This window comes from Protomyctophum bolini, assembly GCF_963924005.1.
Source record: "Protomyctophum bolini genome assembly, chromosome: 21".
Classification (NCBI taxonomy): domain Eukaryota; kingdom Metazoa; phylum Chordata; class Actinopteri; order Myctophiformes; family Myctophidae; genus Protomyctophum; species Protomyctophum bolini.
Window position 1 is genome coordinate 29,091,630 of NC_137882.1, and position 26,583 is coordinate 29,118,212.

The 26,583-nt window shown below is 43.2% G+C and overlaps 1 protein-coding gene across 1 annotated transcript; it reads left to right on the top strand.

Annotated features, from left to right (window-relative positions):
• Positions 1–180: 180 nt before the first annotated feature.
• Positions 181–18,755, top strand: LOC308336469 (uncharacterized protein; the record flags this gene model as incomplete). Its single annotated transcript, XM_080793834.1, has 5 exons — positions 181–333; positions 4,051–4,144; positions 8,543–8,683; positions 14,543–14,848; positions 18,619–18,755. Exons 3-5 carry the CDS (start codon positions 8,593–8,595, stop codon positions 18,753–18,755), a joined length of 534 nt encoding a protein of 177 aa, XP_080649960.1. The 5' UTR covers positions 181–333; positions 4,051–4,144; positions 8,543–8,592.
• Between the last annotated feature and the right edge of the window lie 7,828 nt (positions 18,756–26,583).

A 26,583-nucleotide genomic window follows, 5' to 3' on the forward strand; every position in this document is an offset into this window, starting at 1 on the left:
ACTCAGGACAGACTGTCTTTCCACAACTACAGGAGGCTCCATCTTCACTTACACACTTCTTCCACCAGGGGGCAAAAGCCACTAAGAAGGCAACGGTTTAACCTGGATCGTGTAATGCGTAATGCCCCGGAAGTACTAACTGCCTGGCATAAACTTATTTATATAACCGTCCAGCGTCCATTGTTATAACGCATCGTGGTCATCGCCGTATAACCGATATAACTCTATAACTATAAGTCATACCTAGTATAGGCTATCGGTGAAAAACGTCTCACAAACTGCTGGACATTGGTTTTAATATGGATTATGGACATTGATCTACACTGACTGCAGGTATAGCCTTTATGTGTTACAATTTCGCACAACAGTGGCATGTCACGTACGTCCCAGGGCTCCTGAACGCATGAATCGCACAACATTTTGTGTTCACATGAAGTCTAGCCTATTATGCCATATCGGTCTGACTGTAAACTGTCAGGATATCCCTTAGCTCCGGTTGGAACCTCAATATCTATGCTGCTACCCTTTTAGCTCCGAGATGAGGTTCCGTCCCGTGATATCCCTGCACAGGTCGAAATGGGGTCGAGCCGTCCACAAACAAGTGGATCGTTTCCAAAAACTAAAAGTATCAGAACCAAGATACAGTTGATAAACTATGGCATGTAACATTACAAAGCGGTTGTTTGTCAGCCACCCTGGGTAAACATAGTAACATTAGTAACTAACCATGTTTCCCTGGTTTTTCCCAATGCAATCTCACGGAAGCAGTACTGCGCATGCGAACGGGGGTTGACTGAACACATTTTTTTTTATTTAAGACTGATTTAAGCAGTTGTTTAAGCCCTGACTTAAATGTGCACTTGCCAGCGTTAAGTTTATCATCTGTGTCTCGGTTCTGTCTACTTTTTGGAAACAATACTGCAAAAAGGGTTTAATCCACTGTTTGTGGACAGGCGCGACCCAGTTGCACTGTGTGTGCAGGGATATCACGGGATGGAACATCATCTCTGAGCTAAAGCGTTGCAGCTAAAGCCAGGGCTCCACTGGGCGCGTCTGCGTCGCGTCAGCGTCACCGTCACAGAATGTTCCCTTTTTAATCAATGAAGGGTGGCTCCACTGCCCGCGTTGTGCGTGCGTGCCGCGTGCGTGCGTCACCATTAAAATTGAACCGGTTCGTTTTTTGACGCACGCGTCGGAGACGCAACGCGCCCAAACGCGCCCAGTGGAGCCCTGGCGTTAGATATCGAGATTCCAAACGGAGCTAGATATCCCTGCATAGGTCGAAATGGGTTCTCCCCTCCAGGTAGGATTGCTTCCAGCTCACCGATGTGCTATCAAAGCCAATTGCTTTTAGCTTATTAGAGGACGATGTTGAGCTTAATAAAACATTAATCCAACCTCGCAAGTAGAAAACTAATGTTTACATTGGCAAATGACGGCCCGGACTGAAGCTATGGAATGGAAGGTTATCACTTCCTGTTCAACGAGCAAGTTCAAGGCTCTCTAAAGAGTCATTTTCGTGACTTTTAAGACTTTTAAGAAATCAGAGTTTGAAACCTCCTTATGCTAGCGTGTAATGGCTAAGGATAACGCCGGTCGTGGTCAGGCATGCAGCCTACACCACAACAACAGCCCACCTCCCTCAACATTCAAGGTATGTGACTTGATGTTAGGGTTATCAGAATCAATGCTAATATTTGTCGAGGTCGGGCATAAGAACCTCTTTGGGTGACCGATACACCCTTAGCTAGTTAGCATTTTATAATAGGCTGTTTTCAAAGCCCATGATTATAGCCCCAGCACGGCTGTGGTTTCATGCCGCTTGTCTCATACGGTCGTTGTATGCCTCGTGCAGCTGTCAACCAGCTAACACGTTGGCCCCATGTTACGACCAGTACGACTCCCCGAGGGCACCAGGCGAGGCGCTTGAGCCTGCTTCAACCCGGGAGTGGCAGTGGCACATCAGGGCATGGGTTCAAATCTAGGCGGCGCCAAACATTAGAACCCCTGCATTTATGGTCGACCCTGCCACAACTGCAGGGTCTTCGTCATCCTACCCGTACTGCCTCAGTATAGTGGCAGAGAGCGCGTGCACCAAAACGAACATTCCCTCCAGTGATGTGTGTAAACGAAATGCAAAATGTGTGCAATTCAGTTTGTGCTAGCCTGGTTAATAAACCAGACTAATATCGCACGGACCGCGGGATATTAGTCTGGGGAGGCTCAGCTTGGATTTAATTTCCAGGGGGGGCGGGTTGAAACATTTTCTCTTTGACGCAATTGGTCAGAGCTACCGTCAGTCAAAGGTCTCAAGCATTGAAAGTCACTGTACCAAAGCCCGCCCATATTGCATACCGTGTCCCGATTGGCCGCCCCATTTCTCTGGTGTAGGAAATGGGCGTACAATTGAGCCTCTCCAGACCGTAATCCGCCGGCAGGCAATTTTATTTTGTGCCAACGGCTGATTCGGTCTGGTTTATTAACCAGGCTATGTTTGTGCTGCAATAAATGTGATGTTCCTTTTCAATGTGCAAGCTAAATAAAAGAAAAAACACAAAACAAAAAACAACAATCCCAAACCCATATGAGCCAACTTGTTGCCAAGTTGGCAACGTGGCGGGGGTTCTCCTCGCCACAGGCTGGCAACGTCACGGCCAAATTTTCTCCCCACCACCATGGCGTGCCATTGCACCATGCATGGCAGCGAATTGTGGGGAAGGCTGCCTCACACAGAGGCAGCAAGACCGTTTAGTTGCCAGCCAACAAGCTCGTCACAAGTAACCGGCCCGCTGGCTCGATGTTTTCGGCAGTGGAAGCAGTGTGGAGCTTCAGCATGGGTACTGAGCACCACGACCGCCAATGTCACAACACGTAATTTTTACTCAGGCGACAGGACGGGCAGCGGATATTCTACGGGCAGAATTTAAATAGAAACGTAGAAACCTCATAGAAACGTATGCTGTCAGAGAGGTCCCCTCGTGCCAGAGTCTCAACAGATTTTACAGCCGTTACTTCCTGGTCACAAAGAGTGGGGGAAATGCACAGACGCAGCTATCGACCCCCTACACTCACGGGGGGTCCGCATAGCAACGTTTTTAGACGACTGCTTGGTATGTGCAGCATCACCAGCGGAGGCAACGCTCCACACAACACAAGTAGTGGACCTCTTGTCCTCCCTGGGCTTCGCTCTAGTCTAAACTATAAAAAGAGAATCCTGGTCCCAACCCAGACGATAACCTACATAGGCATCACTCTGGACTCCAGATCCTCCACAGTCAAGACAGGGTGACCACGTTCAAGCGGTGCATTTCCCAATTTAGAGTGGGGCGCAGGATTCAGTTCAAAGTGTGTCAACGCATGGCTGGTCTCATGGCCTCAGCCATTGCTCTAGCTCGCCTGGCCAGACTCCACATGAGACCCTTCCAGATGTGGATGACGTCCCTAGGGGTCCCAGGTACTCAATCACAACGCAAAGTCCTAGTCACACAGGGGTGTCGACACACTCCAGTGGTTGGGGTCCCACGACACTCGTAACGGAAGCAGTCCCCACGGGGAGAGTCCTCTCCAGGAAAGTCCTCACAACAGACGCCAGTCTGTCAGGCTGGGGCGCCACGCTTCAGGGCATGGCAGCCAGCAGAGCGTGGGACCAGAGTCACGGGTATTTCCACATCAACTACTTGGAATAGCTGGCGGTGTTTCTGGCGCTACACCACTTCGAACGTAACGTCAAAGGTTGCCACATTCTTGTAAGATCGGACAACACAACGACGATAAACAAGCAGAGCGGACTAAGGTACCTAACCCTGAATGCTCTGGCAAAGCAACTAGTGTTGAGGTGCGAGCACCTCTCGATCAAGGCATGCCACGTCCCAGGGCTCCTGAACGCAGGAGTGGACCTGCTGTCCAGTACATGGACTGGTCCCTTCACCCGCAAGTAGTGGCCCAACTAGGGGACAGGTTCGGGGCCCCAGTGGCTATTGCCTTGTCTTCATATACTCAATTCACCAAAGTCCTTAGCATTAAAGTATTCATTGTATTCCTTCATTCCAGACCAGTGTGTGGAGTCCAGTCGGCAGGTGAAGATCAGTTCTCCAGCCAGGAGAACAGCCCATTAAACAGGAACCTGAAGACCACCTGGATCCCAGTAAGTTTCAAGCACTCTCTTTATTTCTTGTAAAAGTGGGCCGGTACAGAGGGTGTAAAGTAGGGCATTAACGAGTTGAGATTTTTCCTAGTTGACTTTTCAAAGTTGAGTTGATGTGTCGTTTTATGACGGGGGAGGGGAGAAAACTTTAACAGGGGGCGGCTGGGGGTGTGCGCCGACTGCATGCATGCTCTTATACAGAGCTTGTCAAACGGAGCGAACACAGTGGCCTCTCCAATATGGCAAAGAAACCCATTAGAAAGGTAGGCAACACACAGCGCATGTATGAATGGCAACACAGTACAGCAGCCCGACCTTCAGAACACAATTGAAGACATAGGTCATAGGTATAATTAAGATTATAGCAGCCAGCAGCAGTTGGCACATCGTCAGGATACAATCCGCTATTACCTTCCACATTCACGACATGAACAACATGTCTTCCTTCTCCTCCTCCGAACAACAACTCGATCTTTTCTGAGCCATGCAGTAAATAAACATCAACAACCCGCACTGACCGGGGACGGAGAGATTCATGTGTCCCACGCGTAAAGCTAAACCAGAAACGGGACAGTCACTGTCAGCACGAGGGGTGGGGGGATAAAGTTTGCGCGCTTCTGTCTTTTTCTCTGACACAGTTCAACTTCAGCCAGTCAATTAGTGGGACACCGCTGAGAGCGCAGAGAACGTACATCAAAGGAACACTCATCTACAGATAGGTTGTTCATTCTGTCCGAATCCTACAGTTTGAATTCTGTATACACACACACAGAGCAAAAATAATATGGGTTAAACAAATGAAAAAAAATAATGAATTGATTATCAATTTAAAGGTGATATAGACAAGTTTCCAGTGTTTGTACACAGAAGTGAGTGAGTGTTTCCAAACAATAAAAATCTAGCTCCACCCCCTCCCCCCGTAATTCTGGCTGAGCCAGGTCACTTCAGGCTATGGGGTTGTTGTTGCTCCTGGTAGGGTAGGGACGCAATGTATATTTGTGCTCGTATGGCTAAATATGGCATTAAAAATTATGAATTTCTATCGTACATCTTAGTTACAATGAAAACATTTGTTGGCACGCTTTTTTTACGGGTAACTGTACCATAAGCGCAATATCACACGAGTCCCATGGCGTGGTCGCAATTCTCGCAATGAGGAAGTGGCGGCGGAGGCAGAGGCTCACTCTGCTGTCAACATATTAATTCTCTTTTATTTGTAATCGCTGGCGGTGCATATAAAATATATATTGCCCCTCAAATGCCCCAGCCACCACAGCATCGTTCATGTGAACTACTTTGTCCACGGTTGTTCATTGTAATGATCAAAATCGCTGATTCGCCATGATGATGATCCGTCATCATTGACCACGACCGCGACCACTGTAGAATCCACGCTTCAACCCGCCAGGCAAGCTCCAGAGAGCCGCGCCGACGGAGCGAAGGTCCTCTGGTGGTGGTAACTGTTGATTCGCTATAGCGACTTCCACCATTTCAACAAATAACCACATACAAAACACTTCACATGAACGATATTGATGTAACCAGGAGATGTGGTTGGGGTCCGATCACCCGACGTTCTCTTGTCTCGGAATGACTCGGATGACTCTCCTCCTCTGCCTGGTCTGCTGGGCACTGGGATGAGGCAGACCCTCCCCGCGGTGGGGGGGACTGGGGCTTTGAAGTTTTAAGACACCCTCGCTGTGATTGGCTAAAACTCCGCCTCACCCCCCCCACTAACCCCTCCTCCCCCTCACACCCCGAGATATAAACACCTAGAACTCAAAACATCCCAGAGGCAGCCAACGGTAGTGTCTGCCTGCAGGAAAACAGCATCATACAGGGGATGCTAGAGGGAAAAAAGGCCAAAACTCTATATATATTTAAAACCTGTCTATATCACCTTTTAAGCATCAACAATGCGATGACTACATCGATGCATTTACCTAACTGTACCATGAAATAAAATGTATTAGTTAAATGATTAATGGGTTCACTGAAGCTGTTCAGTTAATTTTACTTCAGTATTAACTAGAATATTTTTTAATCTAGATTAATCTCACTGCAATCCTGGAGTTAATCTAGATTAATCTAGATTAAAATGGCTCATTTTAACTCTGCCGAAGGCATTGCAAATATGTGTGTGCTACCTAAATAATGACCAGAAGTAAGACCTTGTGAACAGGTTTAGACCAGGAGCCCTAATTATGGATACAACTAGCCTATTAATACCTTATATATTTGTGAGTTTGTAGAACTGTTCAGTGTTGCCAAGTCTAGTCATTTATAAGCTACTTTGGACTTGTCTATCTGTAAAGTTTCTTTAACACATTGGTGGTCCTTGACATAAATGCTTGAGAACACTACTCTAAAACAACATTGGACAATGATGTTTGACAGTCACCACTATAGTTGCTTATTTTAGACTTGTTCTGACTTTTTCAGATTTTCTGACTTGATCTGGCCTGTTAACATTTTCATAAACCTGGTTGCTTGTTTCTCTCTCAGTCACGAAATGTGGCAACCTTGGTCAAAGCGGTTTGTTGAGGTTGTGAATCTGAATGGATAGCACTAGCACAAAAGCTAGGCTAGCAGGAGGCAGCAGACTGCTTCCATCATGGATAACAGTATTCAGCGCAATTTTAATGTCCCAGCACTTATAGATATGGACTCATGGCTACATCGCTGCCTCTTTTTTCTAGTAAGAAAAGTTGTGGAACTTTAACGTGTTGCTGACTTGCTGTTTACCGTCCCTCTCACAGAGTGGACTCCGTGCAGACGTTGCAGTGCTACACCTCCTCACACACACACGCACACTAGGGGTGCAACGGTTTTCAACCGAAAACCGAACCGTTCGGTTCCACATACACGGTTCAATGCGCTCTAATGAACCGCGCTATTTCGGTTTGCATTCATTCATTTATTACAGCTGCGAAGAATGTATTTCTCGGTCACACACTGGCCTACTTAGAAGTCTAGCACTCTATCGGTCACACACCGTCCTACTAAGAAGTCTAGCACTCTTTCGGTCACAGAAGGGTAGCACTCTGTCGGCCCACCCCCTACACACACACACACACACACACAGAGAGAGAGAGACGGCACACACACACACACACACAGAGAGAGAGACGGCATGATGAGGAGAATCCAGCACTCGTCTTTAAACGTCGTTCTTGGAATAATTATTGATCGTCATACACAGAGACACACACAGCGGAGTAACCTCGCGCCAACAGGCTTCTAAGCACGGTCGTTGTAAGTTTGTTCAGATCTGATTCTGCATCTGCACTCGCTGTTTGAGTGCTAATTAAGAGGGAGAGTGAGAGCATAAACAACCCGCAGCAGGACATTCATTCCGTCAGAAAAGTACCAACAAAATACTCCCATGTCCAATCCATGACTGTAGATAGAAGCCCTTCTTCTAATAATATAAGCATAATATCCTTAAATCCTCATGTAGACTTATTGTAAACTTTTGTAGGCTATTTTTCTGAGACACGACGCATTCACTGTGAATGACTCCCCTCCCAGGAGGCACTCTCCTCTCCTCTTTCCTGCATGTGCTTAATGCCCCGTGTGAGCGCATAGGTGCATTTATTTCGCCTTGAAAATAATGATGAGGCACATTAAAATAGCAATATAAGGTATTTTTCCCCCTTTCAAGTTCAAAATAATGAAAAGGCAGAAATGCCTAATAAAATAATATATGCTAAAAAGAGAAGAAAAGAAAATGCTATAAATAAACTTTTTTGAGTGGTGCAAGCCACTGCCTGGCTGGCTGGCTGGGTATGAGCATGAAAACAGCGTGGTTGTTTTTCACCACCTGTGCACAACCTAACACACACGCAGATTATTAACTGTATATATGATGATTTCGTGTGTGCCAGTACAGTGACACTAGTACAGTACAGTACAGTACAGTAGAGGGTACAGTAGGGCGCGTTCCTGGGGATCACTTCACAAGGGGGTATTTTTTTTTACTGTACCGAAACCGAACCGAAACCGTGGCCCCCATACCGAGGTTCGAACCGAACCGTGGTCTAACTGAACCGTTGCACCCCTAACGCACACACACACACACACGGCCGACTCCTGGCCGCTATGCAGACCCAGCTCCCACTCTATACCCAGCTCCCAGACCCAATTTTGAGAATAGATTAACGGCGATACATTTTTCATCGCGCGATAAGAGTCTCGTGTTAACGCTGATAACGGCCCAGCATTAGTATTAACTAACCTGCTGACATTTACAACTCATTACATATTTAAGGACTGTCTCTCATTCAGCTCGTCTCGCATAGAGTAATCTGTTGATAAACTTTTCCAGGCATTACTCTGCACTGAGGTACAAGATTCAAACCTTATAATATTATAGAGTCTCTTTGTATTTATCCCCAGATTTTCTGCACATCCATGTGTGTAAAGAGGAGGTTACACCTGACGAGGAGATGAGCGCCATTCTGGTCCAGGAGGAGCCACAACCTCCACAGATTAAAGAGGAACAAGAGGAGCTAAAGCTTCAAAGACCAGAAGAGGCTGGTGGGTCAACGTTGACATTACTAGCAGTGAAAAGTGAAGATGATAATGATGATGATGATGAAGAAAAAAGAGAGACAGAGCCTGTAGCCGGCACCTCAACTCAACAAATGAAAACCCAAGCTTATTTAGTGAAAAGTGAAGATGATGATGATAATGATGATGAAAACAGAGAGACGGAGCCTGTAGCCGGCACCTCAACTGAACACATGAAAACACAAGCTTATATAGACTACTGGGTACGATCACAACCAACTAGTGATGACCAGCTCCTCTCTTCACACTGTTCTGAATCTGACACTGAAGACAGTGATGAGTGGGAGACCACTCAGACCAGTGAAGGTCAGTCAGCTTTAAAGACACTAAAATTACAAAACACACAAAATGTGGGAGGACAGCTCAAACTGTCCCAGGACCTGAAATCATCAAAACAAACGGACTCCATGAGGAGTCACACAGGGAAGAAAAGCTTTAGCTGTACAGAGTGTGACAAAATGTTTACTCGAAAGGGAACTCTAAAACACCACATGATGACTCATACTGGCGAAACGCCCTATTCTTGTACAGTTTGTGGTAAAGGCTGTGCTACCGCAAGTCGCCTAAAAACACACATGTTGACTCATACAGACGAAAAGCCCTTTTCTTGTACTGTTTGTGGTAGAGGCTTTGCTCGGATGGATTGTCTAAAATCACATATGAGCACTCATAGGCCTACAGGTGAAATGCCCTTTTCGTGTACAGTATGTGATAAAGGCTGTGCTAGCGCAAGTCAACTAAAAATACACATGAGGACTCATACTGGCGAAAAGCCCTGTTTGTGTACAGTATGTGGTAAAGGCTGTGTTTCCACAGGTGAACTAAAAAGACACATGAGGACTCATACTGGCGAAAAGCCATTTTCTTGTACAGTCTGTGGTAAAGGTTTTGCTCAGACGGGTGGTCTAAAAACACACATGAGGAATCATACAGGCGAAAGGCCCTTTTCTTGTACAGTATGTGGTAAAGGCTGTGTTAGCTCAAGTGACCTAAAAATACACATGAGGAATCATACAGGTGAAAAACCCTTTATGTGTACAGTATGTGGTAAAGGCTCTGTTAGCTCAAGTCATCTAAAATCACACATGAGGACTCATACAGCCGAAAAGCCATTTTCTTGTACAGTATGTGGTAAAGGCTGTGTTAGCTCAAGTTATCTAAAAAGACACATGATGACTCATACAGGTGAAAAGCCCTTTATGTGTACAGTTTGTGATAGAGGCTGTGCTAGCACAAGTGATCTAAAAATACACATGAGGACTCATACAGGTGAAAAGCCATTTTCTTGTACAATATGTGGTAAAGGCTGTGTTAGCTCAAGTCATCTAAAAACACACATACGGTCTCATACAGGCGAAAAGCCCCTTTCTTGTACAGTATGTGGTAAAGGCTGTGTTAACTCAAGTCATCTAAAAACACACATGGTGACTCATACAGGCGAAATGCCCTTTTCTTGTACAGTTTGTGGTAAAGGCTGTGCTACCGCAAGTCGCCTAAAAACACACATGGTGACTCATACAGGCGAAAAGCCCTTCTCTTGTACTGTTTGTGGTAAAGGCTTTGCTCGGATGGATTCTCTAAAATCACACATGAGCACTCATAGTTTGTAGTAAACGATTTGTTTAAGTCACACACATACATGCTCATTCAGTCTAATCAAATGACACATACTAAAGTATAATCTGACAATATCAACACAACTGAAATGTTGCTCTGAAAAGGCTTGACTAAAACACACATATAACACGTTGTGTTGTCATGTGTGTTTGGATTGTTAAATATATAAGTACATATTTGGTAGATGCCATCGTCAGGAGAGTTATTTTTGTCGTTGAGTATTTATGCATATTCTACAGACTTTTGTCTTTATTGAGGTGTAACTTGGGTTAGGAAAATATTGATAATGTTTTTCTTTGCTTGGTTTAATAAAGGTTTCAACACTACAGGTCCTATGTGTGCTTTATCATTTCAGAAATGTTATCAAATATGTGATATATAAAGAGGAGGTTACACCTGACGAGAAGATGAGCTCCAGTCTGGTCCAGGAGGAACCACAACCTCCACAGATTAAAGACAAACAAGAGGGGCTACTTCAAAGACCAGAAAAGGCTGGTGGGTCAACGTTGACAGAGCCTGTAGCCGGCACCTCAACTGAACACACAAAAACACAAGCTTATATAGAGTACAGGGTACGATCACAACCAACTAGTGATGACCAGCCCCTCTCTTCACACTGTTCTGAATCTGACACTGAAGACAATGATGAGTGGGAGAAGACCAGTGAAGGTCAGTCAGCTTTAAACACACTGAAATCACAAAACACACAAAATGTGGGAGGACAGTGCAAAATGTCCCAGGACCTGAAATCATCGAAGCAAACTGACTCCATGAGGAGTCACACAGGGAAGAAAAGCTTTAGCTGTACAGAGTGTGACAAATTGTTTAATCGAAAGGGAACTCTAAAAATACACATGGTGACTCATACAGGCGAAACACCCTTTTCTTGTACAGTTTGTGGTAAAGGCTGTGCTACCGCAAGTCGCCTAAAAACACACATGGTGACTCATACAGGTGAAAAGCCCTTTACTTGTACAGTTTGTAGTAAAGGCTGTGCTACCGCACTACACCTAAAAACACACATGATGACTCATACAGGCGAAATGCCCTTCTCTTGTACAATTTGTGGTAAAGGCTGTGCTAACGCAAGTCGTCTAAAAACACACATGAGGACTCATACAGGTGAAAAGCCCTGTTTGTGTACAGTATGTGGTAAAGGCTTTGCTAACACGTCTAATTTAATATATCACATGATGACTCATACAGGCGAAAAGCCATTTTATTGTACAGTTTGTGGTAAAGGTTTTGCTCAGCCGGGTGGTCTAAAAATACACATGAGGAATCATACAGGTGAAAAACCATTTATGTGTGCAGTATGTGGTAAAGGCTATGTTAACAGAGGTGCTCTAAAAATACACATGAGGACTCATACTGGCGAAAAGCCATTTTCTTGTACAGTTTGTGGTAAAGGTTTTGCTCAGTCGGGTGGTCTAAAAACACACATGAGGAATCATACAGGTGACAAAACCTGTATGTATACAGTATGTGGTAAAGGCTCTGTTAGCTCAAGTCATCTAAAAGCACACATGGGGACTTATACAGCCAAAAAGCCCTGTTTGTGTACAGTATGTGGTAAAGGCTTTGCTAACACGACTAATTTAAAATATCACATGATGACTCATACAGGCGAAAAGCCATTTTCTTGTACAGTTTGTGGTAAAGGTTTTGCTCAGCCGGGTGGTCTAAAAACACACATGAGGAATCATACAGGCGAAAGGCCCTTTTCTTGTACAGTTTGTGGTAAAGGCTGTGTTAGCTCAAGTGACCTAAAAATACACATGCAGACTCATACAGGTGAAAATCCCTATGTGTGTACAGTTTGTGGTAGAGGCTGTGTTAGCACAAGTTATCTAAAAAGACACATGATGATTCATACAGGTGAAAAGCCCTGTTTGTGTACAGTTTGTGGTAAAGGTTTTGCTCAGCCGGGTGGTCTAAAAACACACATGAGGATTCATACAGGTGAAAGACCCTTTAGTTGTACAGTATGTGGTAAAGGCTTTGCTCGGATGGATTATCTAAAATCACACATGAGCACTCATAGTTTGTAGTAAACGATTTGCTAGAACATATCTAAAAAGACACATGACTCATACAGAGGGAAAGTCTTTAGTTTAAGTCACACACATACATGATCATTGAGTCTAATCAAATGACACATACTAAAGTATAATCTGACAATATCAACACAACTTAAATGTTGCTCTGAAAAGGCTTGACTAAAACACACATAAAAAGCTGCCGGGTTTGTGTAGCTGTTCACGATGTGTTGTCATGTGTGTTTGGATTGTTAAATAGTAAATATTTGGTAGGTGCCATCGTCAGGAGAGCTTTTTTTGTCGTTGATTATATATGCATATTCTACAGACTTTTGTGTCTTTATTGAGGTGTAAACTTGGGTTAGGGAAATATTGATAATGTTTTTGTTTGCTTGGTTTAATAAAGGTTTCAACACTACAGGTCCTATGTGTGCTTTATCATTACAGAAATGTTATAAAATATGTGATATATATTTCATTGCCAGCAAGCTGGTAACTAGGTGCAATATCCCATTGACAGCCCATTCATCCAAACATTAAAGTCCTATGTGATTGTATTAAACTACGTCAAACTGAACATTGCAGCTGTACGAAAAGCTTTAATTATAAGAGCTTGAAAAATAACTGTGTAAAAATCCACCCTAAATGTGTTACGAGCTACTTCCTGTCAAGGACAACTCTAAAGCAGTGGTTCTCAAACATTCTCAGACCTCCATCTGAAAATATTTTCAGCTAGGGAAATGTTTTGAAGATTTATGAAAATGTCAACAACAACATTGAAAAGGTGCAATGTTTTTTTTCACTCTTAAACAAGTAGAATACAATAAAAACGTATGCATTTATTTGAAAAGGTGCAATTTATTTAGTACCGGTAGTTAGTTTAACAAAAGGACAGTGGTGGAAAGTGACTAAGCATTTACTTAACACTTAAGTACAGTTTTGAGGAATTTGTATTTTACTTGATTATTTCCAATAATAACTCATAGTGGAGTATTCTCAGAGAATATTACTCCACTACATTTATTTGACAGCTTTAGTTACTAGTTCAAATTCGACACATGCGTTCCACACCCTCACAGGGACTGCAGTGCCCGCACTGCCCGGTGTCGAGTCGGCCGGACCCAAGGTTGTCCAGAACCGCCACAAAAGTCCTCTGCCCAGGCTTCCACAGGCACTTGCCCCCCGGGCACCGCCCCTAGTTGATATTAAATGTTGATAGTTAAATAGAAAGGAATTGAATCATTCCTTCAGTGTTGCACTAGAAGCATCCACCATCACATTGAAAAAGGACATTTCCATTTTCTTTAGTGCATCACTCACTTCCTCGTCAGGAGATTCATAGGAGAACTGTCTGTTACTCTCAGCCTCTTCTGCTTAAGTACAGCGTCCACATTAATTTTATCGCAGGTGTCTTTGGCAAATGTTTGGGCAGAAGCAAATCCTGTTCCTCTGTAGCTTTCTTTAGGTAGGAGGTCAACTGCAACATCCAGCTGCATTGATGGTGATTGCATCATTTTGCTGACCCGTTGGATTTTGGTCAGGATAACGTACCATACCTCAGTACAGATTGAGAAGCGGTACGATCCAACCTCTTCAGTCAAAGCTTGTGCCTCAATCTTTATGACTGCATCTGTGGCTTTGGCCCTCACCTCTAGAAGTGCAGCTCTGACCTCTGCAGCCTGGTACTGTACCTCGCAGGCTCTACACTCTTGATCCGACTCAAATCTGGTGTTTGAATAGCATTTCAATTCAGCTTCTGCAGGTAGCCAAAGTAGGAAGTGGCATCTGCAGAGCTTTTGCTGCATCAGCTACAACCAGATTAAGCATATGTGCTCCGCTGGCATTTATTTGCAGGCGTCTTGCTTGGACACCATTTCTCCTTCCTCTCATATTTGCCCCGTTGTCGTAAGACTGACATCTACAGTCGTTAAAAGGGATGTTCAGCTCTTCTAATCTCGAGAATGAGATTCGACAGGATGTCTCCAGTGGACTGTTCCACCTCAAGGAACCCCATAAATTGCTCTTATGTGGGGTTCTTCATCCCTAAATTAAATCCAATTATCATTTACCTCTCATTCAGCTTGTCTCGCAAAGAGTAATCTGTTGATATTTGTCCAGACACTACAAGTTTCAAACATTTTATGGAGTCTCTTTGTATTTCCCCCCCCAGATGTTCTGCACATCCCTGTGTGTAAAGAGGAGGTTACACCTGATGACGAGATGGGCTCCAGTCTGTTCCAGGAGGAACCACAACCTCCACAGATTAAAGAGGAACAAGATGAGCTACTTCAAAGACCAGAGGAGGCTGGTGGGTGTAAAGAGGAGGTTACACCTGAAGAGGAGATGAGCTCCAGTCTAGTCCAGGAGGAACCACAACCTCCACAGATTAAAGAGGAACAAGATGAGCTACTTCAAAGACCAGAGGAGGCTGGTGGGTGTAAAGAGGAGGTTACACCTGAAGAGGAGATGAGCTCCAGTCTAGTCCAGGAGGAACCACAACCTCCACAGATTAAAGATGAACAAGAGGAGCTACTTCAAAGACCAGAGGAGGCTGGTGGGTGTAAAGAGGAGGTTACACCTGAAGAGGAGATGAGCTCCAGTCTAGTCCAGGAGGAACCACAACCTCCACAGATTAAAGATGAACAAGAGGAGCTACTTCAAAGACCAGAGGAGGCTGGTGGGTCAACGTTGACATTACTAGCAGTGAAAAGTGGAGATGATGATGGTGAAAACAGAGAGACAGAGCCTGTAGCCGGCACCTCAACTGAACACACAAAAACACAAGCTTATATAGAGTACTGGGTACCATCACAACCAACTAGTGATGACCAGCCCCTATCTTCACACTGTTCTGAATCTGACACTGAAGACAGTGATGAGTGGGAGAAGACCAGTGAAGGTCAGTCAGCTTTAAACACACTGAAATCACAAAACACACAAAGTGTGGGAGGACAGTGCAAAATGTCCCAGGACCTGAAATCATCGAAGCAAACTGACTCCATGAGGAGTCACACAGGGAAGAAAAGCTTTAGCTGTACAGAGTGTGACAAAATGTTTAATCGAAAGGCAACTCTAAAAATACACATGGTGACTCATACAGGCGAAACACCCTTTTCTTGTACAGTTTGTGGTAAAGGCTGTGCTACCGCAAGTCGCCTAAAAACACACATGGTGACTCATACAGTTGAAAAGCCCTTTACTTGTACAGTTTGTAGTAAAGGCTGTGCTACCGCAAGTCGCCTAAAAACACACATGGTGACTCATACAGGTGAAAAGCCCTTTACTTGTACAGTTTGTAGTAAAGGCTGTGCTACCGCAATACACCTAAAAACACACATGATGACTCATACAGGCGAAATGCCCTTCTCTTGTACAATTTGTGGTAAAGGCTGTGCTAACGCAAGTCGTCTAAAAACACACATGAGGACTCATACAGGTGAAAAGCCCTGTTTGTGTACAGTATGTGGTAAAGGCTATTTTAACAGAGGGGATCTAAAAATACACATGAGGACTCATACTGGCGAAAAGCCATTTTCTTGTACAGTTTGTGGTAAAGGCTGTGCTAGCGCAAGACGCCTAAAAACACACATGGTGACTCATACAGGTGAAAAGCCCTTTACTTGTACAGTTTGTAGTAAAGGCTTTGCTACCACAAGTCGCCTAAAAACACACATGGTGACTCATACAGGTGTAAAGCCCTTTACTTGTACAGTTTGTAGTAAAGGCTGTGCTAACGCAAGTCGTCTAAAAACACACATGATGACTCATACAGGCGAAATGCCCTTCTCTTGTACAATTTGTGGTAAAGGCTGTGCTAACGCAAGTCGTCTAAAAACACACATGGTGACTCATACAGGTGAAAAGCCCTTTACTTGTACAGTTTGTAGTAAAGACTGTGCTACCGCAATACACCTAAAAACACACATGATGACTCATACAGGCGAAATGCCCTTCTCTTGTACAATTTGTGGTAAAGGCTGTGCTAACGCAAGTCGTCTAAAAACACACATGAGGACTCATACAGGTGAAAAGCCCTGTTTGTGTACAGTATGTGGTAAAGGCTATGTTAACAGAGGGGATCTAAAAATACACATGAGGACTCATACTGGCGAAAAGCCATTTTCTTGTACAGTTTGTGGTAAAGGCTGTGCTACCGCAAGACGCCTAAAAACACACATGGTGACTCATACAGGTGAAAAGCCCTTTACTTGTACAGTTTGTAGTAAAGGCTGTGCTACCACAAGTCGCCTAAAAACACACATGGTGACTCATACAGGCGAAAAGCCCTTTACTTGTACAGTTTGTAGTAAAGGCTGTGCTAACACAAGTCGTCTAAAAACACACATGATGACTCATACAGGCGAAATGCCCTTCTCTTGTACAATTTGTGGTAAAGGCTGTGCTAACGCAAGTCGTCTAAAAACACACATGAGGACTCATACAGGTGAAAAGCCCTGTTTGTGTACAGTATGTGGTAAAGGCTTTGCTAACACGTCTAATTTAATATATCACATGAGGACTCATACTGGCGAAAAGCCATTTTCTTGTACAGTTTGTGGTAAAGGTTTTGCTCAGCCGGGTGGTCTAAAAATACACATGAGGAATCATACAGGTGAAAAACCATTTATGTGTACAGTATGTGGTAAAGGCTATGTTAACAGAGGTGCTCTAAAAATACACATGAGGACTCATACTGGCGAAAAGCCATTTTCTTGTACAGTTTGTGGTAGAGGCTGTGTTAGCACAAGTTATCTAAAAACACACATGAGGATTCATACAGGTGAAAGACCCTTTAGTTGTACAGTATGTGGTAAAGGCTTTGCTCTGATGGATTATCTAAAAGCACACATGTGTTACAAACACAACTCTGTATGATGGAATGCCAAGGGTGACCCAGAAAATAGCAGCCAGGAGAATGAGACTAGCAGGACACTGCCAAAGACACCAAGAGCTGCCAGCCAGTAAACTAGTTCTGTGGGAACCAACGCACGGGCACCGGTCACGAGGACGTCCAACGCTAACATACGTGGATGTACTCAAGAACGACGCAGGAGCGCAAAGTACCAACGAACTGGTCAGATGTATGGAGAACCGGGATGACTGGAAACGACGATGGAGGGCTCGTCTGAGGACGACCTAGAGAGCACTCATAGTTTGTAGTAAACGATTTGCTAGAACATATCTAAAAAGACACATGACTCATACAGAGGGAAAGTCTTTAGTTTAAGTCACACACATACATGATCATTGAGTCTAATCAAATGACACATACTAAAGTATATTCTGACAATATCAACACAACTGAAATGTTGCTCTGAAAAGGCTTGACTAAAACACACATAAAAAGCTGCTGGGTTTGTGTAGCTGTTCACGATGTGTTGTCATTTGTGTTTGGATTGTTAAATAGTAAATATTTGGTAGGTGCCATCGTCAGGAGAGCTTTTTTTTCGTTGATTATATATGCATATTCTACAGACTTTTGTGTCTTTATTGAGGTGTAAACTTGGGTTAGGGAAATATTGATAATGTTTTTGTTTGCTTGGTTTAATAAAGGTTTCAACACTACAGGTCCTATGTGTGCTTTATCATTACAGAAATGTTATAAAATATGTGATATATATTTCATTGCCAGCAAGCTGGTAACTAGGTGCAATATCCCATTGACAGCCCATTCATCCAAACATTAAAGTCCTATGTGATTGTATTAAACTACGTCAAACTGAACATTGCAGCTGTACGAAAAGCTTGAATTATAAGAGCTTGAAAAATAACTGTGTAAAAATCCACCCTAAATGTGTTACGAGCTACTTCCTGTCAAGGACAACTCTAAAGCAGTGGTTCTCAAACATTCTCAGACCTCCATCTGAAAATATTTTCAGCTAGGGAAATGTTTTGAAGATTTATGAAAATGTCAACAACAACATTGAAAAGGTGCAATGTTTTTTTTTCACTCTTAAACAAGTAGAATACAATAAAAACGTATGCATTTATTTGAAAAGGTGCCATTTATTTAGTACCTGTAGTTAGTTTAACAAAAGGACAGTGGTGGAAAGTGACTAAGCATTTACTTAACACTTAAGTACAGTTTTGAGGAATTTGTATTTTACTTGATTATTTCCAATAATTTTACTTCTACTCCACTTCATCTCATAGTGGAGTATTCTCAGAGAATATTACTCCACTACATTTATTTGACAGCTTTAGTTACTAGTTCAAATTCGACACATGCGTTCCACACCCTCACAGGGACTGCAGTGCCCGCACTGCCCGGTGTCGAGTCGGCCGGACCCAAGGTTGTCCAGAACCGCCACAAAAGTCCTCTGCCCAGGCTCCCACAGGCACTTTCCCCCCGGGCACTGCCCCTAGTTGATATTAAATGTTGATAGTTAAATAGAAAGGAATTGAATCGTTCCTTCAGTGTTGCACTAGAAGCATCCACCATCACATTGAAAAAGGACATTTCCATTTTCTTTAGTGCATCACTCACTTCCTCGTCAGGAGATTCATAGGAGAACTGTCTGTTATTCTCAGCCTCTTCTGCTTAAGTACAGCGTCCACATTAATTTTCTCGCAGGTGTCTTTGGAAAATGTTTGGGCAGAAGCAAATCCTGTTCCTCTGTAGCTTTCTTTAGGTAGGAGGTCAACTGCAACATCCAGCTGCATTGATGGTGATTGCATCATTTTGCTGACCCGTTGGATTTTGGTCAGGATAACGTACCATACCTCAGTACAGATTGAGAAGCGGTACGATCCAACCTCTTCAGTCAAAGCTTGTGCCTCAATCTTTATGACTGCATCTGGGGCTTTGGCCCTCACCTCTAGAAGTGCAGCTCTGACCTCTGCAGCCTGGTACTGTACCTCGCAGGCTCTACACTCTTGATCCGACTCACATCTGGTGTTTGAATAGCATTTCAATTCAGCTTCTGCAGGTAGCCAAAGTAGGAAGTGGCATCTGCAGAGCTTTTGCTGCATCAGCTACAACCAGGATTAAGCATATGTGCTCCGCTGGCATTTATTTGCAGACGTCTTGCTTGGACACCATTTCTCCTTCCTCTCATATTTGCCCCGTTGTCGTAAGACTGACATCTACAGTCGTTAAAAGGGATGTTCAGCTCTTCTAATCTCGAGAATGAGATTCGACAGGATTTCTCAAGTGGACTGTTCCACCTCAAGGAACCCCATAAATTGCTCTTATGTGGGGTTCTTCATCCCTAAATTCAATCCAATTATCATTTACCTCTCATTCAGCTTGTCTCGCAAAGAGTAATCTGTTGATATTTGTCCAGACACTACAAGTTTCAAACATTTTATGGAGTCTCTTTGTATTTTCCCCCCCAGATGTTCTGCACATCCCTGTGTGTAAAGAGGAGGTTACACCTGACGACGAGATGGGCTCCAGTCTGTTCCAGGAGGAACCACAACCTCCACAGATTAAAGAGGAACAAGATGAGCTACTTCAAAGACCAGAGGAGGCTGGTGGGTGTAAAGAGGAGGTTACACCTGAAGAGGAGATGAGCTCCAGTCTAGTCCAGGAGGAACCACAACCTCAACAGATTAAAGAGGAACAAGATGAGCTACTTCAAAGACCAGAGGAGGCTGGTGGGTGTAAAGAGGAGGTTACACCTGAAGAGGAGATGAGCTCCAGTCTAGTCCAGGAGGAACCACAACCTCCACAGATTAAAGATGAACAAGAGGAGCTACTTCAAAGACCAGAGGAGGCTGGTTGGTCAACGTTGACATTACTAGCAGTGAAAAGTGGAGATGATGATGGTGAAAACATAGAGACAGAGCCTGTAGCCGGCACCTCAACTGAACACACAAAAACACAAGCTTATATAGAGTACTGGGTACCATCACAACCAACTAGTGATGACCAGCCCCTATCTTCACACTGTTCTGAATCTGACACTGAAGACAGTGATGAGTGGGAGAAGACCAGTGAAGGTCAGTCAGCTTTAAACACACTGAAATCACAAAACACACAAAATGTGGGAGGACAGTGCAAAATGTCCCAGGACCGGAAATCATCGAAACAAACTGACTCCATGAGGAGTCACACAGGGAAGAAAAGCTTTAGCTGTACAGAGTGTGACAAAATGTTTACTCGAAAGGCAAATATAAAAACACACATGATGACTCATACTGGCGAAACACCCTTTTCTTGTACAGTTTGTGGTAAAGGCTGTGCTACCGCAACTCGTCTAAAAACACACATGAGGACTCATACAGGTGAAAAGCCTTTTTCTTGTACGGTTTGTGGTACAGGTTTTGCTCATATGGAAGGTCTAAAAACACACATGATCAATCATACAGGTGAAATGCCCTTTTTGTGTACAGTATGTGGTAAAGGCTGTGTTACCAAAGGTGCTCTAAAAAGACACATGTGGACTCATACTGGCGAAAAGCCTTTTTCTTGTACATTTTGTGGTAAAGGCTTTGCTCAGACGAGTTGTCTAAAAACACACATGATGACTCATACAGGCGAAATGCCCTTCTCTTGTACAATTTGTGGTAAAGGCTGTGCTAAGGCAAGTCTTCTAAAAAGACACATGATGACTCATACAGGCGAAAAGCCTTTTTCTTGTACGGTTTGTGGTACAGGTTTTGCTCAGATGGAAGGTCTAAAAACACACATGATGACTCATACAGGTGAAAAGCCCTTCTCTTGTACAGTATGTGGTAAAGGCTGTGTTAACTCAAGTCATCTAAAAACACACATGGTGACTCATACAGGCGAAATGCCCTTTTCTTGTACAGTTTGTGGTAAAGGCTGTGCTACCGCAAGTCGCCTAAAAACACACATGGTGACTCATACAGACAAAAAGCCCTTTTCTTGTACAGTTTGTGGTAAAGGCTGTGCTACCGCATGTCGCCTAAAAACACACATGGTGACTCATACAGGCGAAATGCCCTTTTCTTGTACAGTTTGTGCTAAAGGCTGTGCTACCGCAAGTCGCCTAAAAACACACATGGTGACTCATACAGACAAAAAGCCCTTTTCTTGTACAGTTTGTGGTAAATGCTGTGTTACCACAGGTGCTCTAAAAAGACACATGAGGACTCATACTGGCGAAAAGCCTTTTTCTTGTAGATTTTGTGGTAAAGGCTTTGCTCAGACGGGTTGTCTAAAAATACACATGAGGATTCATACAGGTGAAAGACCGTTTAGTTGTACAGTATGTGGTAAAGGCTTAACTCGGATGGATTATCTAAAATCACACATGAGCACTCATAGTTTGTAGTAAACGATTTGCTAGAACATATCTAAAAAGACACATGAGGACTCATACAGAGGGAAAGTCTTTAGTTTAAGTCACACATACATGATCATTCAGTCTAATCAAATCACACATACTAAAGTATAATCTGACAATATCAACACAACTGAAATGTTGCTCTGAAAAGGCTTGACTAAAACACACGTATAAAAAGCTGCTGGGTTTGTGTAAGCTGTTCACGATGTGTTGTCATGTGTGTTTGGATTGTTAAATAGTAAATATTTGGTAGATGCCATCGTCAGGAGTTTTTTTTGTTGTCGATTATTTAAGCATATTCTACAGACTTTTGTGTCTTTATTGAGGTGTAAACTTGGGTTAGGGAAATATTGATAATGTTTTTGTTTGCTTGGTTTAATAAAGGTTTCAACACTACAGGTCCTCTATGTGTGCTTTATTACAGAAATGTTATCAAATACGTGTTGTATTTTATCTCTATTATTTGTACTGTTATGGCTATTGAAAATGACACTCGCCTATGCCGGTTCTGCTGCCACCTATCTTGAAAAATTTATTGAGACACTTCAGCTCAGATTGACCATAAACCATTTATCGCAAAGCTATTGCATGTTAGTATGGAGGTGTGACTCTGCTCATGTGATATCAGATAATCTGCGTACCGAGACACAGGTCTGATATCCGATTATCTGTGCACCGAGACACAGCTCTGATATCAACGACCCCCCCAGAGCAGAGCCAAAGCTACAATAATCCATGAACAACAGTACACAGTAATAACACACGATTCAACACAATTAATCTACACAATCTCAAACAATACAATAATATCCCATAACCCCTGGACTAAGAACTACAGGGAGGAGGCCGGGGACGTGGGGGAAATATTCACGCAGATGCTACACAAGCTGCTTGACAGCTCAGCATGGAGAAAGATTATTAAGTAGGCCGCCTGAATTGCACTGTGGGAATGATTGCACTGTGGAGAGGCAGCTGATTTAAAGAAGCAGAATTAATTACTATAGGGAATGAATGAGGGCATTGGGGAACTATATATATACACAAACACATATAATAACCATCTGCCTTCCGTGCCGCAATGAACTAACGCTACGCTTGATTGTCACTCAATGTGTTACGGGGCATACATTCACACACAGTACACAAACGGTATGTTTGTTGTATCGCTACAATATCTCTGCTGTTGGGCAGAAACCAGTCCAAAACATTAAAGATGGGTGCTGGTTTTGTACTTTCTGTTTTGTGTGCATCTATGGAGTTAACATTACCCTAATAGACCCCCTGTCGTGGTTATACAATTATGCAAATTAAAATTAGAAATGTCTTCCCTGTGTATTTTTGGTTTCTTCCTGAAAGTTGAAAGTCTTTGAGTCAATCGAAAATACACTGCTTTAGTAGCACACTAAATCGGCCCTTCCCCTTATAATCAAACAACAGCTGTGTGGGGGGGGGGGGGGGGGGGGGGTCTGGTTGTAAGGTGAAATGTATAGGCTACTTAATGAACTGAACACTTTATTATTATTTTTTTAAGAAAAATAATCTTCCTAGTATTATCCTCATAATACCTGATTGGGGATGGGGCGGAGTTATTTAACAAAAAAACGAAATCAAAGCTCCCTGGGACCTCCCCTTTATAGGGGCCGCTTATTCAACATGGACCTAAAGGCAATGACAAACAAAGCCCAGTGATATGTGTCGTATCTGAACTATGCCAAACACTCCAGTTCTACTATACGAAATACTGTTAAAACTGAAAGCTGGGAGAGCAATGTCATGGAATTAAGTACAGTTTCACAAACTGAGGTGAGAATATAGGGGTGTTCACTGTTCCTCTGAAGACGAGTTGCTTACCCATTGATCAACCATATGCTCCCAGCTATCAACACCAATTATTTTGTTAAACACATTGCCACAGGAACAGACTCCAAAACGAGCATAGATAGGCTTTCCAGCAGTCAAACATCCCCCCTTCTCAACGACACGCTCCCTGCAGTGTTGTGAGGCCCAGGCCCCACAGCTTGAGCTGCCTGCTCAGAAAGGCCCTTGCCACTTAACCTCTGCCACTTAACCTCTGCCTCCCTCTAGGGGCTACATATTATATTAACTACTTTTGCTGGGGACTCCCTGGGACCACCACCAAGGACCCCACTTTTGAACCACTGCCTTTGTTTGAATACAACTAGAAAAAGTATAGGCCTATAGGAGACATACAATTTGCCTAAACATCCGTAGGCCTATTGATTTTCATGTACTTTATATGCTGTTGGTGGATCAATATTGTTATATAAACGCACCTTGCTCCTTCGATGCTCCGTCGGACCATATGCCTCCCCGCTCGTACACAGACGGTGATGTCACTGAAATGCGACTACTTGTCAGTCTGCCGTACGTCTCCCCTCTGCTCTGTTAACAGCAGAAACAAACATTTGTATTCAAATCAAGTCTTCGGTATAGTATACACAGTAGTATGCCTGTGCCATAGTAATATTGTGTCACAGTGTGTCTAGACTGGAACCCACCTAGGCTATATGCTTTCTATGGCATAGGCAGCTCCCAGCAGGATCCGCCGGGAGAAACTATAGATGCAGCTGCGCAACATGAGACTAATTAATTAGAGCGACAGAGAGAGGATTGGTCTCCCCCCCCCCCCATACAAATACCACCTCTCAGCTATTTTCAGAAATTTTGAGTAGGCCTACTCATACTTTGGTACTCAAAGTATAGTTTTTATGCTAAACGCTAAATTATGCTAAATGTTTTACATTTCAAGCTCCAAATATTCATATTATTTGAACAGGCATTATTGTTTTGATAATTATTGGCTCAGTGCGCAACATCTGAAGGACTCTGTAAGAGTTGCCGAGCAGTCAAGGCTCCAAGAATAGACGCAGTCCAAGAATGTACATCTTTTGTTGTATTTATTTACCTCCAAAACTGATGAACAGCCCATATGACGGATTGTCACAGCCCGGGTGAGGCAAAACAAAATACTGCACGAATGATACTGGCCACAATACACTTTCAAAAACCAAAAGTAATAAATAAACACTTGATAACTAACAAAGACAAAAACAACAAACCAAGAACTAAAGACACTGAAAACAGGCTATGCCTTCCCTGAAGACCCTGGCAGCTCTCCCTTGGTGTTTCAAGCCTTGGTGTCTCAAGCCAACTGAGCAAAACTCTCCTCAACATTTCCAGCCTCCCTTATATACCAGGTGAGAACCCACCCACAATGATTAGTAATTGGACCATCTACTCAAACAAGGTAAAACACAACCCATGAGATATTCTAACTATACAATTACACATTTCCTTAACAGACTCCGAATGTATTTCAAGGCATCACAAATCACAAAACAATTACAATAGAATTAGGCAACACACTGAACACAGATAAGGGTATATGATGCTACACATATAGCCACACCTCCAAGGAGCTTGATGACCGTCAATTAATGGAAGCAGCTGTGCAGTGTGTGTTTGTCATGATCAGTTTTATATTGTGGAGTCTTCTAGTGTCTATAGGGCACGGGTTGCCCAGCTGTGACAGACTCTATTAATTAAGTAAATGTAGGCTACTTATACTTTCCACCACTGCCCGGTAGGCAGACATCTCTGATTGTCTGGCAAAAACAAATCTCTCAAGAACAGATTCCGGGCTATGCTAAAAAAAAAACAGCAGAAGGCGCTGTTTTTCCCTTTTTGCCGTTGGGTTCCCAGATTGGGCAAAAACAGACTATACCTCAGGTACCTAGGTGGGTAGCTACAGCTAGATTAAACAGGAGCTGGGCAAGCAAAGCAAAGTTGTGTACTGTTTACCACGAATGGCATCTGGCCCGGGGGCGATGATGAAATAGTGGCTCAGGTGCAGCGGTGGGGGAAATCAGCCCTCAACTGCTTCTGACATACATACTAGGGGCGAGACTCATGGCACCGAATGTGAAAGCAACAGATGTATTTCTGACAGAATTACCAGTCTGTAACTGTCTTTCTGACAGAATTATCAATCTGTAACTGTCTTTCTGACAGAATTATCAGTCTGCAACTGTCTTTCTATCAGTCTGTAACTGTCTTTCTGACATAATTATCAGTCTGTAACTGTCTTTCTGACATAATTACCAGTCTGGTAACTTGTCTGTAAGAATGACCAGTCTGGTATAACTGTCTTTCTGACAGAATTAGCATCAGATTCATGCATTCTATTTTCTCATGTAAAAATAATGAAAATCCTCACCCAGTAGGGGTGGGGTAGGGGAGGAAAGCCCCTCCCCATATTTATGTCAGAAGCCATTGAGGGCTGATTTGACCCTTGTGCTCAGGTGCAATGTTGTTCTAGGCCTGTATAGCTAGGTCTATCTTACAGTGTCATACAAAGAAAGATATGCAACCATATATCAAATACAAAGTCCCCTGAATGTGTAGATATACAGTAGTATGGATCACCATTCCAGTTCATTCAGGGCTTTATTATTAGCATGAGAAAACAATGTTTAAATTTACATTTATAAGGAGACACTTTTATTTTTGCTACAAGTTAACTAAATATTAATGTAATTACATTGGTGAAGGATACAGTATACCCCAGCATGTATGCGTTTGAATAATGTCTTGAACTTGTTTTTTTTTTATCCAGTGTTGAACCAGTGTCGTTTCTATCCACCCGCCCCTAATGGTGAACAACCCGTGTTTTTAACGTAGAAGAAATATCGAGTCCAAAGTGGCAAAAATCTTTCTCATACAGATAGTTTTCAAGCCTTTTGACCATCTCAATATCAGCTTTAACACTTTGAAACCATGAGGCCTTCAAAAATAATGTTTTGCCTTATTCTATACCTCATAATGTACTTCATACAGATGTACTTTGATCTGCAAAGAGTTGCTATTTTCTTCTTTTCTACATAGTTCTAATATCACCAGGGTTCTTTAAGGGAGGATAAACTCAACTTTTAACCAA